Below are 9,858 nucleotides of genomic sequence, written 5' to 3'. Positions count from 1 at the left end.
TCCTATTTTAAAAAAAACACAGACTGCTACTCCTTGATGGCTTTTTCCCATAAGAGCATTAGCACCAGGTTGCCAACTTTTTTACTGCACCCTACTCCTGTGCCGAATCATTTTCACCTGAAGATTAGCAGGTGACTGTTCTGCACCACAAAAAAGCTTGATCTGCTTTTTCCTGTGTTGAAAAGCAAATCTAAAGTCAAAGCCATAGGTCAGTTGGCAGCCTTAACTGCTACAGTCATGCTCCTTTTCTTTCACTGGTTCCCAAACTTTTGTCCCACACAGATTTAAAAATTGCTGAGGGTCACGGCAGGCCACTTATTTTTTTTCTGCTTACTGTAGCAATTGTAACGTGCTGGATTATTTTTAATTGCATTTTTGCAAACATGCCCCAGACCGCCTGGATGAAGCTAGGTTTGGGAATCTCTATACCACACACTGGTCAAAACCACCTGCAGGGGATGGGAGAGGCCAGGATCCGACCTACTGACCAGATTTTGTTTCATAATTCCCTCTCTGTGGCGCAGACTCTATGATTTCACAGGGGACCTCCGTTCAAAGCCAAAACACTCTGTGATTCCCCTCTCCCTGTCCTCCAGCGACGTCACAAAACATGCTTCTCTGTGTGGTTTAAAATGAGGAAATGCACATAAATAGTGTTCACAAGGTTGGCATTTTTTTCTTCTTACAGACAACTGCTACAGACCAAGTCACATTTCCTTCTGGCAAGATGGCAGTTGTTAGGTTGTGGGCGAACATATCAGACGACACAGCGATTCTTCCAAAGCAGCTCTTTACTTGTAAGCTGGAACAGAAGTGATCTGAGGAGCTCAGTCAGCCTGCTTATATAGAGCTCCAGAACGATGTAACTGTTGCCATTTTCTAAAACTATCCAATCACTGAACGTCACTTTCGATCCTTCATTTGCATACAAACTATCCAATCACTGAACGTCACTTTCGATCCTTCATTTGCATAACTATCTACAGTATCCCCCTGCTGGCCCAGGGTGAGAACTTCAGTACATAACACCAGTATTGGTGCATAAGAGGCAGAAATTCAACCAGTGAAATTATTTCCTTCACAACCCCTGGGAATGATTCTCCTGGGGCAAAGCAGCTCATGTTGACAACCCGTGTGGTACAGCCCAGATTACACCACATGTCGGACCCGAGTTCAGATTCTTGTTCCCTGACCAGTTCTAGATTTGAGGAGTCTCTGGGCAAAGCATCCTCTGTTGGTGGGGCCTAGCGGACTCATATATTTAAAGCTAGTTTAAGGCACATTTCCTCCACCTCTTCCCAAAGAATTCTGGGAAATGTAGTTAGCAACAGTTCCCAGCGCCTTTCGTAAACTACAGTTCCCAGGATTCTTTGTGCTTTAACTTTATGGTGTGTTTCCACAGCCTCAGGCTGTCCCACCTCGCAGGCTCCTTGTGAGGATAAAAGGGCCTTGAGTTTCTTAAAGGAATGACAGCATAAAAATATTGCCAAATATTACCTGTTAACATTCCAGTCTGGAGGGAATTGTGATCATTTCTACAGCAGAAGATGGCTTATCTGTAAATCACCCCAGGTGATGTAAATAAGCTTTGGGGTTGTGGTGGTGGTGGTAAAGTCACCATAAGGTAGTTTCAAGTCCTTAAAAGGCTGCTATTCACATATTATGTCTATGAAGTAGCTAATATAACTAATATAGACACAGGCTCTGCCACCCAGGTTATATGGCAGCTCTGCAGTGTCTGCTGCCACCTTGTGGCATTTCTGTGCCTCTGCAGAAAAGTGTCACTGACATCTGTGTTGGGGTTCATGCTGTATATACTGTCTTCTAGGGAGGGATGGTTACTAGACTGCAAATTCCACCTGCCTGAAGAGAGGCTAAGGTGCTGCTTCAGCTTCTCACCCTGCAAACCTGGGTGCGGCATGACCTGCCCCTGATGGGCAGATCAGGGAGACCTTTAATTTATTAATAATCATCCCTGATCCACTCTCATTGGAGTCACTAGGTTTTTATAACTGGAAAACTGCCACTCAAATATTGTTAATTGATGTATCTAAGAAATGCTGTATGGCTTTCAAAAAACACATCCCCTTCCCCATTCCCCCACTATTCCCCCCCCCCCTTTTAGGTTTTCTTTTCTTGTTAATACTTAAATATCTATAGTATTATAATATCTCAATTAGAAATGTTTCACAATTGTTTCTGTATTATCTAGATAAGAATGTATGTGTTATGCGTTGTTATATATTGTTAAAAACTGAATATATATATATATATATATATATATATATATATATATATATTAAAGGACCAAATATTGCCATATTTGCGGAGGAGTGGCTAAGTAGTAGAAAGGCTCTGGCTGTGAATGTTGATGTAAATGTACATGTGTCAGTTTATATGTAGGGATGCAAATTCAAGCCAGCTATCAGACAGGGACTCCAACTCTTGATGCTGCTTACTCAGAGCTATGGGGAACACCTGGATCTCGTAAGCTGTGTGTGAATTGGGGGCGTTGCTCCACCCTCAATTGAGTGGCAAGAACAGCTGGTTGTATATATATTAAACCTTAAACAAACAAACACCTGGGCAGCTGAGTCTTGCCTCTGCTGTGCTTTGCGGCAGGCCAAGCCTCCATGTAGGCAAGATGATTTAAGAAGAAGAAAAAGTTCAAAAACAGGAAGAGGAAGGGCCTGGAGTCTCTGGCCCAAACATCCTGGAGTTTAGGGTGCTTGGTTCACCCCTTAACAAATACAAAGGCTGCTCCCAGCAGGTTGAGTTCCTTTCCTGGGGTTTTCCTGGGTCAAGGATTGCCAAATTCCCTCCCCCTTTTGAAATATATAAAAGGATGTCACATAGAGGAGGGAGAAAGGTTGTTTTCTGCTGCTCCAGAGAAGCGGACACGGAGCAATGGATCCAAACTACAAGAAAGAATATTCCACCTAAACATTAGGAAGAACTTCCTGACAGTAAGAGCTGTTCGACAGTGGAATTTGCTGCCAAGGAGTGTGGTGGAGTCTCCTTCTTTGGAGGTCTTTAAGCAGAGGCTTGACAACCATATGTCAGGAGTGCTCTGGTGGTGTTTCCTGCTTGGCAGGGGGTTGGACTCGATGGCCCTTGTGGTCTCTTCCAACTCTATGATTCTATGATTCTATTGACTTTGTTCAAAAATGAAGCAACAAACTCTGTAATCATGAGCACCTGAAGTGCAACCCACTAGGTTGTAGAATCAGGACCAGGAGCTGGGCCGGTCACCAATCAAAGGCTGCCTTCGTTTCTTTCCCTTTTTAAAAACCAATTCTGTTTCTATATTTTTAACAGCAACCAGACCAGGGGCGTAGGAAAGGGGAGGCGGAGGGGCGGTATGCCCCAGGTGCCATTATGGAGGGGGTGTGTGACAAATTATCAAGGAACAATTACTGCCGTACTAGGGTGGTTCATAAAAAACTTTTTTTAAAAAATGCCTGCTCCGAAAGTCTTATCTTACTACACTAGGGATTATATAGCTATAAATGAAATTTCATGCATATCAGTTAATACTTTGACCCTCCTCCACAAAAATAGCTGTTTACTTGGCCGTTTTCCTATGTCATGAAGGCTGAAATTTCAATTCAGTGGAGCAGGGTCAAGATATTACCTGATATGCATTAAATTTCAGATATAGCTATATAATCCTTAGTTTAGTAAGATAAGACCTTTGCAGCAGGCATTTTTTTAAAAAAGTTTTTTATGAACCACCCTACTGCCCTACCCTCCGCTGGGCTTCCCGGGTACTGGAAAGTCGGCCTATGTGAAGAAAATGAGATTAGGCCGAGTACCGTATTTTTCGCTCTATAACGTTTTTAGAGGAGGAAAACAAGAAAAAAAATATTCTAAACGAAACAGTGGATGTATGATTTTTGTGGTTCATGCTGTGGCCACAGACATGTGATCTGACGGTGAGTTTGGGGTAGCCCAATGCAAAAATCCTGAGGATCCATGTGGATCCATGTTTTGTAACCACGTTTTTGCACCACTGCGGCCCCAGGGTGCGTGATTTTTTTGGTGCAAGCTGTAGCCATGGACATGCTATGTGATCTGATGGTGGATCTGGGGTGACCCAGTGCAAAAATCCTGAGGATCCATGTGGATCCGTGCATTGTAACCAGGCTCTCTGTCCCTCTATTCTCCCCCCTAAGCAGCTCTTCTCCCACTTTGCTGTTTCAAAGTGAGCAAAGCAAGCCACGGAGGAGGGAAGGAAGGGGAACCATGGATCCTCTGCTCACGACTGCAGCAGATCCCCCCGCCATCCGTAGGCATTCGCTCCATAACACGCACAGACATTTCCCCTTACTTTCTAGGAGGAAAAAAGTGAGTGTTATGGAGCAAAAAATACGGTAGATTAGGCCTTGCCTTGCCTTGGCCCCACCCCCTGCATGCAGCCGATGTTTCTTGATTTTACTGCTGTGGGGTTTTTTTGTTTTTTGTTTTGGTAAACCACTTTGCAGGTTTTTTAAAATAAATTTTATTAAATAAATAAACAATAAAAATAAATAAAGTAACACAAGCCCAAACGCAATCCATCCTGTAGATTTAAGTATCTGTCCATTGTCGCCTACTTGTTACCAGAGGCCCAGAATCCACATTCCTTTGTAAGAAAATATGAAATAACGTAAAACCATTTTTGCAGGCAAAAAACCCCCAAAACAACAATGGGGTGGTGGTGGGGGGGGAGAGAACAAGAAATTTTCAGCACCGGGTACCACCTGACCTTCGTATGCCTCTGAACCAGACCCAGAGACATTTCACGGATGAAGACTGTGCTTGTTTTGTCTTTATAGATTTGGAGGAGAGATGCCAGATGTTGGTGCCAGTTTTCAAATCCTCGCCCTCTGGCTCTCTGGAAAAGGACCTGTTCAATAGTTAAGAAGGGCTTAAGTGCATTTCTGCAGGCCCTGAAAAACTTCCAGCGGCTGGCTTTGTGCTGCCCCAGACTGCTGTTAAAAGCACATGAACAGGCCAGACCACTTTGTTTTTCTTGATAAACTGGTAACCTTAGATTCGGCAAATTTCATTGCAAATTATTCCTTCTGTTTCCAGAGTTCAGAGATGAGTGCCATTATTTATGTTGCCTTTATTGCTATTTAAGTTGCATGCATGGAAATCTTAAGACTCTTTATTTTCTAATATGTCACAGCAATAGATTTTGTTTTTAACCCTAGTCAGCAAGGAGATGTCCATATCTTTATTTGTTGCAGGAGTTTTTAAAAAGAATGTTGAAGCCTTTGATTACATTTCTGTTCTGATTTCTGGAATCCAGCTTAGCTCTCTGAACAACGAACAGGTAGGAGGAAATATTAGATCACAATAGAGGAACTGTTTGGTAGCCCAGGTACCTACAAGCAGGTAAAACGAAACTCCCCGAGTAAGATAACCCGGTGCCAAACCAATAGGAACCACTTTTCTCAAAGAGAAGGTTGTATTTTCTGCAGGAGTGGCAGGTTTCAAGAACTTGTAATGCCTTCTTGGCATTAATGTAGCAGAGGCACAAGGAGGGGTCCACCCCACTTATGCTTGCCTGAACAAGGTAATTTGCGGGAGTTTTGCTGGAGAAACGAATATTGCTGTAAGCAGGCTCACCAAAGCGACAAATTGCAAGACTGAAGCTATACATAAATGCAGCATCTCTCAATATTTTTCAAGGGGGAAAAATATGGGATAAATAAATATCTCTTTTTTAATGGCTATGGAAGCAAGGGTGTTTAAAAAACAACAGTAACAGCGAAAGCCAATACAGCTCTACTCAAAAGTAAGCCCCATTAACATCAGTGGGACTTGCTCCCAGGTAAGGATTGCAGCCTAAAGAACCTAGGGTGTTGTTGTTTTTTTAAAAAGTGTGTTTTAATACATTGTCGTTAACATGGCGTTTTATTCTTTAGCTTCAGGTGATTTTTTTCCTTTGAAAACTTTTCTGACATTTGCATGTAAAATAGAAGTTAGATACACCCAAGGCTTTATTCAGAGCTTAGTCATCCGAAAACAGAGAATTTGATTCTAAAAGAATAGTGTGGCTTGAGAGCATTAAAATACACACACACACACACACACACACACACACCCCTTGGAGGATTGTATTTGCTATTTTCAATACTATTCTTGGAGCCAATGATTCCCTCTTTCAATGGCTTCCGCCTTGTCCCCTCCCCTAAAATAAAAAATCTGGATTTGACTTGCATAAATTCTATATTCCCTGCCACAGATTCTCACAGGCTACTATTGCCATGAGAAGAGGTGACAGCCGAGTCATTTTGCTATCTGGTTAAGAAATTGATAAGCCCATGTGAGCTGTAACCTTCTCTCTTTTAAACCTCCAGACCTTCCCCTTTTCAGCTTCCAAGATGCCAGTGTTCATTCTTCTGAGCCTCCTCCTCCGTGATGTTGTGTCTGGTAGTCCAGGTAAGGTCACAAAAGGGGCTAGCTGTTACTGCATTTTGCATCTGGAGAATTAAAAGAAATGCTGTGATAATTTGCAAGGAGGAGCAGCACAGAGAGAGAGAGAGAGAGAGAGAGAGAGAGAGAGAGAGAGAGAGAGTTGGCTGCAAGGGGATATGCACTGGAAGACTGGACTAAAGCTGTGTATATGCCTTTAAATCTCATTTGAAGCCCATTCTTTCCCTCAAAGAATTCTGGAGCCTGTAGTTCATCCCTCACAGCAATGCAATTCTAAGCAACCCTTAACAAACTACAGGGCCCAGAATTCTTTGAGGGAAAGATTGGGCTTCCAAGGTATAGCATGCAAACAGCTTAAAAGAAGCAACAGCTGGTGTCACTAGGTTGGAAAAGATTCAGAAAACAGCAAGCAAAATGATCCAGGGGATGAAGTGTAAGTTTGTAGCTTCTGAGACTTTTGAGTTTAGAGAAAAGGGTCAATAATGGATTAAATCAACCTGCCTTTTAATTTGTTAACCTGTTGCTCATCCCCCTTTGTGGATCCAGCCCAGGCAGGTTTCTCGTCTTACTCGGGAGAATATGGCGGCAGCAGTGGGGAACATTTTGACCAGTCCAGGAATCAGCTGGATGGCCCCATAACAGCTCTGAGGATACAGGCAAACAACAAGTATATACTGAGGTTTGTATGTCTTTTGGGGTGCTACCTGTGTGTGGCAGATTCAGCAAGGTTAGCAGAGGGGATCTTCAGTGACTGGGGAGCCACAATGTCACTGAAAACAGTGGCGCACGTTTCTGAGTAGCATAGGCTTGGGACCAGTCCTCCCGAGTAACACCTCATCTGTAAATACAGAAGAAGAAGAAAAATGCTGGATAAACCCACAGGATAGACAGCAGCTTTGGGCAAATACAGTCATACCTCGGGTTGAAGTAGCTTCGGGATAAGTATTTTCGGGTTGCGCGCTGCGGCGACCCAGAAGTAACAGAGTGTGTTACTTCCAGGTTTCGCTGCTCGCGCATGCACAGTCAAAATGACATCACGCACATGCACAGAAGCGGCAAATCGCAACCCACACACACACAGCCACGGGTTGCGTTTGCTTCTGGATGCGAACGGGGCTCCGGAATGGATCCCGTTCACATCCAGAGGTACCACTATATTTATATCTGACCCAGGCTCAGTTCTCTGGGTTGTTGGGTGGTGATAGGGCAAAGGCTTTATGGTAAGAGGAGTAGTTCTTGCCACTAGATTTGGGTTGGGCAGAGGAACCAAACCACAAACAGCAGGAATGGGGAATTTGATCCAGCCAAGTTTTACAGGGAGGTGGGGGCTGCCGACTTGTCAATCGCTTGATATCACAACGATGTCAGGAGACCTGTTTCTACTCACCTGGAAGATCAGTTGATTATCAGGATTCTCATAGCGCAGGGGGTACTGCATCCAGCCAGTTATCTCCCCCACCTCCTTGTGGGGGGCCACTGAGCTGTCAATCACCTGACATCAGATCACAGTGACATCAGGTGACCCATTCACCTGGTTGTCAGGATTTGCAAAGTGCCACACACAGACGTATGCAAGCCCCTGGCTCTCATCTAGTGTAACTGGGCCCAGAAATTCCTGTGCGATTTCCCTGCTGACTGAGAACTGATGATGTACAAATTGCCTGATATGGTGGCGAATCCTGGGTGGTAATTAAAAGTGGTTGTCTGTTGGTTTCTATCTGAGATGCAGCTGTTAAACACTGTCCCTCAGAAGGTGGTGGCCTTCACTAACCACAATCCATCCCTTGTCACTGCAGCATCCAGGTTCGCTACGGCGGCCTGTGGTCCAGGATTGAAGGAAACCCCTCAGGGAGCCAATCTGTGATGCCGCTGTTTCCTGGAGAAGGCATCGTGCAAGTCTTGGGCCGCTTCGGAAGTTTTGTGGAGTATATTGCCTTCCACACCAACCTCGGCCGTGTCTTTGACTACGGGGCTGGCTCCAGTTTGGGGGTCACCTTCGACGCTGAGCCTTTGTTCCCAAACACCGTCCTGCGCTACATCAGCGGCCGCTCAGGGCCTTTGGTCAGCGCTGTCGGGTTCCACTGGGACAAAGAAGAAGGAATTGGAGGGTGGGATCAATCCACTGGCTCTCCACACACCAAGAATAACAGCCCATAGGACAGAACTCTGATCCATCTGCCTTCAATGTTTCCTTGGGTGTCAATAAAAGCAGCCGAGGGATTATGGGAGAAGGTAAAGCTGGAAGTCCAGAGAATTGGAAGTGAAGTGGCAGGGAGGTTCATGCTTTATCTATCTATATAAATGTGTAGAACACATCAACCAAAAAGGAAGAAGGAAAGGGAGGCACCACAATACATATGGTATTTCTCCCTTCTTATAACAGGACTATATTATTCAACATTAGTATCCTATCCATTATGGAGCATATTGTGGTAAATAACGGCCCCTGTTTTTCGTCTCATCCCATTGTGTCCACACATTGGTAGCGGTTGCCAGTCATGTTCCTTATCAGCTACGTACACAATAAAGCATTGCCAGCTCTTATAGAATGTGTCCTTTGTTTTAACAGTTTTACTTAAAGTCTGAATTTGCTAGGATTTCATATTACACCAGTCCTCAAAGACAGCGGCGTAGCGTGGGTTGTCAGCACCCGGGGCAAGGCAAGTAATTTGTGCCCCCTAACCCGTGGATGTGCGCCCCCTAACCCTACAAATCTATGCCTATGAATGATGGTCCCTCTCTCTCTCATATTCCAATTGATTCCCATTTCCGCCAATCGATCCCCGAAGCTCTCACCCAGCGAAATTTGTGCGTAATTACGCTTCGCCATCCCTAATCCTGCCGCTTCCACCGGGAAATCATGACGGTTCGTTTCTCCTCTCCAAACTTTCCCTGGCCCTTTGCCAGCCGGTGCAGCCCTTTTGGCTACGAGCTCCCCTCCTTCTCTGCCCACTTCCGACCCCACCTCCCCGTCCAGCCTCCCTACCTCCTGAAAAAAGGTGCCGGCGCCGAGTAGGACACCCCCACGGCCATCGGAGAGAGGCGGGGCCGAGGGAGGCAAGCCAATGGGCGAGGCGGGGGTAGGTGGCCACGGGGGCGGGCGCTGCCGCAGTCCTCGGGTGGGCAAGGTAGGAGCAGGCAGAGGCTGGCCGGCCGCTCTGACAATAGGGGCGGGCCGAGGGCATGACGGGGCTGGGCCCTCTGGACTCGCGCCCCCCAGATGTTGCGCCCGGTGCGGCCGGCACCCCTGGCACCCCCCACGCTACGCCACTGCTCAAAGATCTACATTGGCCTCCGGTACGTTTCCAAGCACAATCTCAAGTGTTGCTGTTGAACTTTGAAGCCCTAAACAGCCTCAGCCCCATATACCTGAAGGAGGATTTCCAAGCTCATCAGGGGGGGAGGTAACTGAACATGATTGACAGGGAAGAC

General features: G+C 45.6%; 1 protein-coding gene across 4 annotated transcripts; it reads left to right on the top strand.

The window, feature by feature from the left end:
- The first annotated feature begins 4,724 nt into the window (after positions 1-4,724).
- LOC309516765 (zymogen granule membrane protein 16-like) lies at positions 4,725-8,958 on the top strand. 4 transcript variants are annotated; one of them, XM_082195603.1, is made up of 4 exons: positions 4,725-5,320; positions 6,351-6,432; positions 6,973-7,105; positions 8,223-8,958. In XM_082195603.1, exons 1-4 carry the CDS (start codon positions 5,210-5,212, stop codon positions 8,581-8,583), a joined length of 687 nt encoding a protein of 228 aa, XP_082051729.1. In that variant the 5' UTR covers positions 4,725-5,209; the 3' UTR covers positions 8,584-8,958. The 4 variants fall into 4 exon arrangements, with proteins under 4 accessions (XP_082051729.1, XP_082051731.1, XP_082051732.1 ...); XM_082195605.1 differs by lacking the exon at positions 4,725-5,320 and adding an exon at positions 5,327-5,563; XM_082195606.1 differs by lacking the exon at positions 4,725-5,320 and adding an exon at positions 5,327-5,602 and having other exon boundaries at positions 6,367-6,432.
- The last annotated feature ends 900 nt before the right edge of the window (positions 8,959-9,858 follow it).

Source organism: Podarcis vaucheri (genome assembly GCF_965113315.1).
Source record: "Podarcis vaucheri genome assembly, chromosome: 13".
NCBI classification, from domain to species: Eukaryota; Metazoa; Chordata; class Lepidosauria; order Squamata; family Lacertidae; genus Podarcis; species Podarcis vaucheri.
Note: the sequence above shows the minus strand (reverse complement) of the source record. Positions and strands in the feature narration are given on the sequence as shown.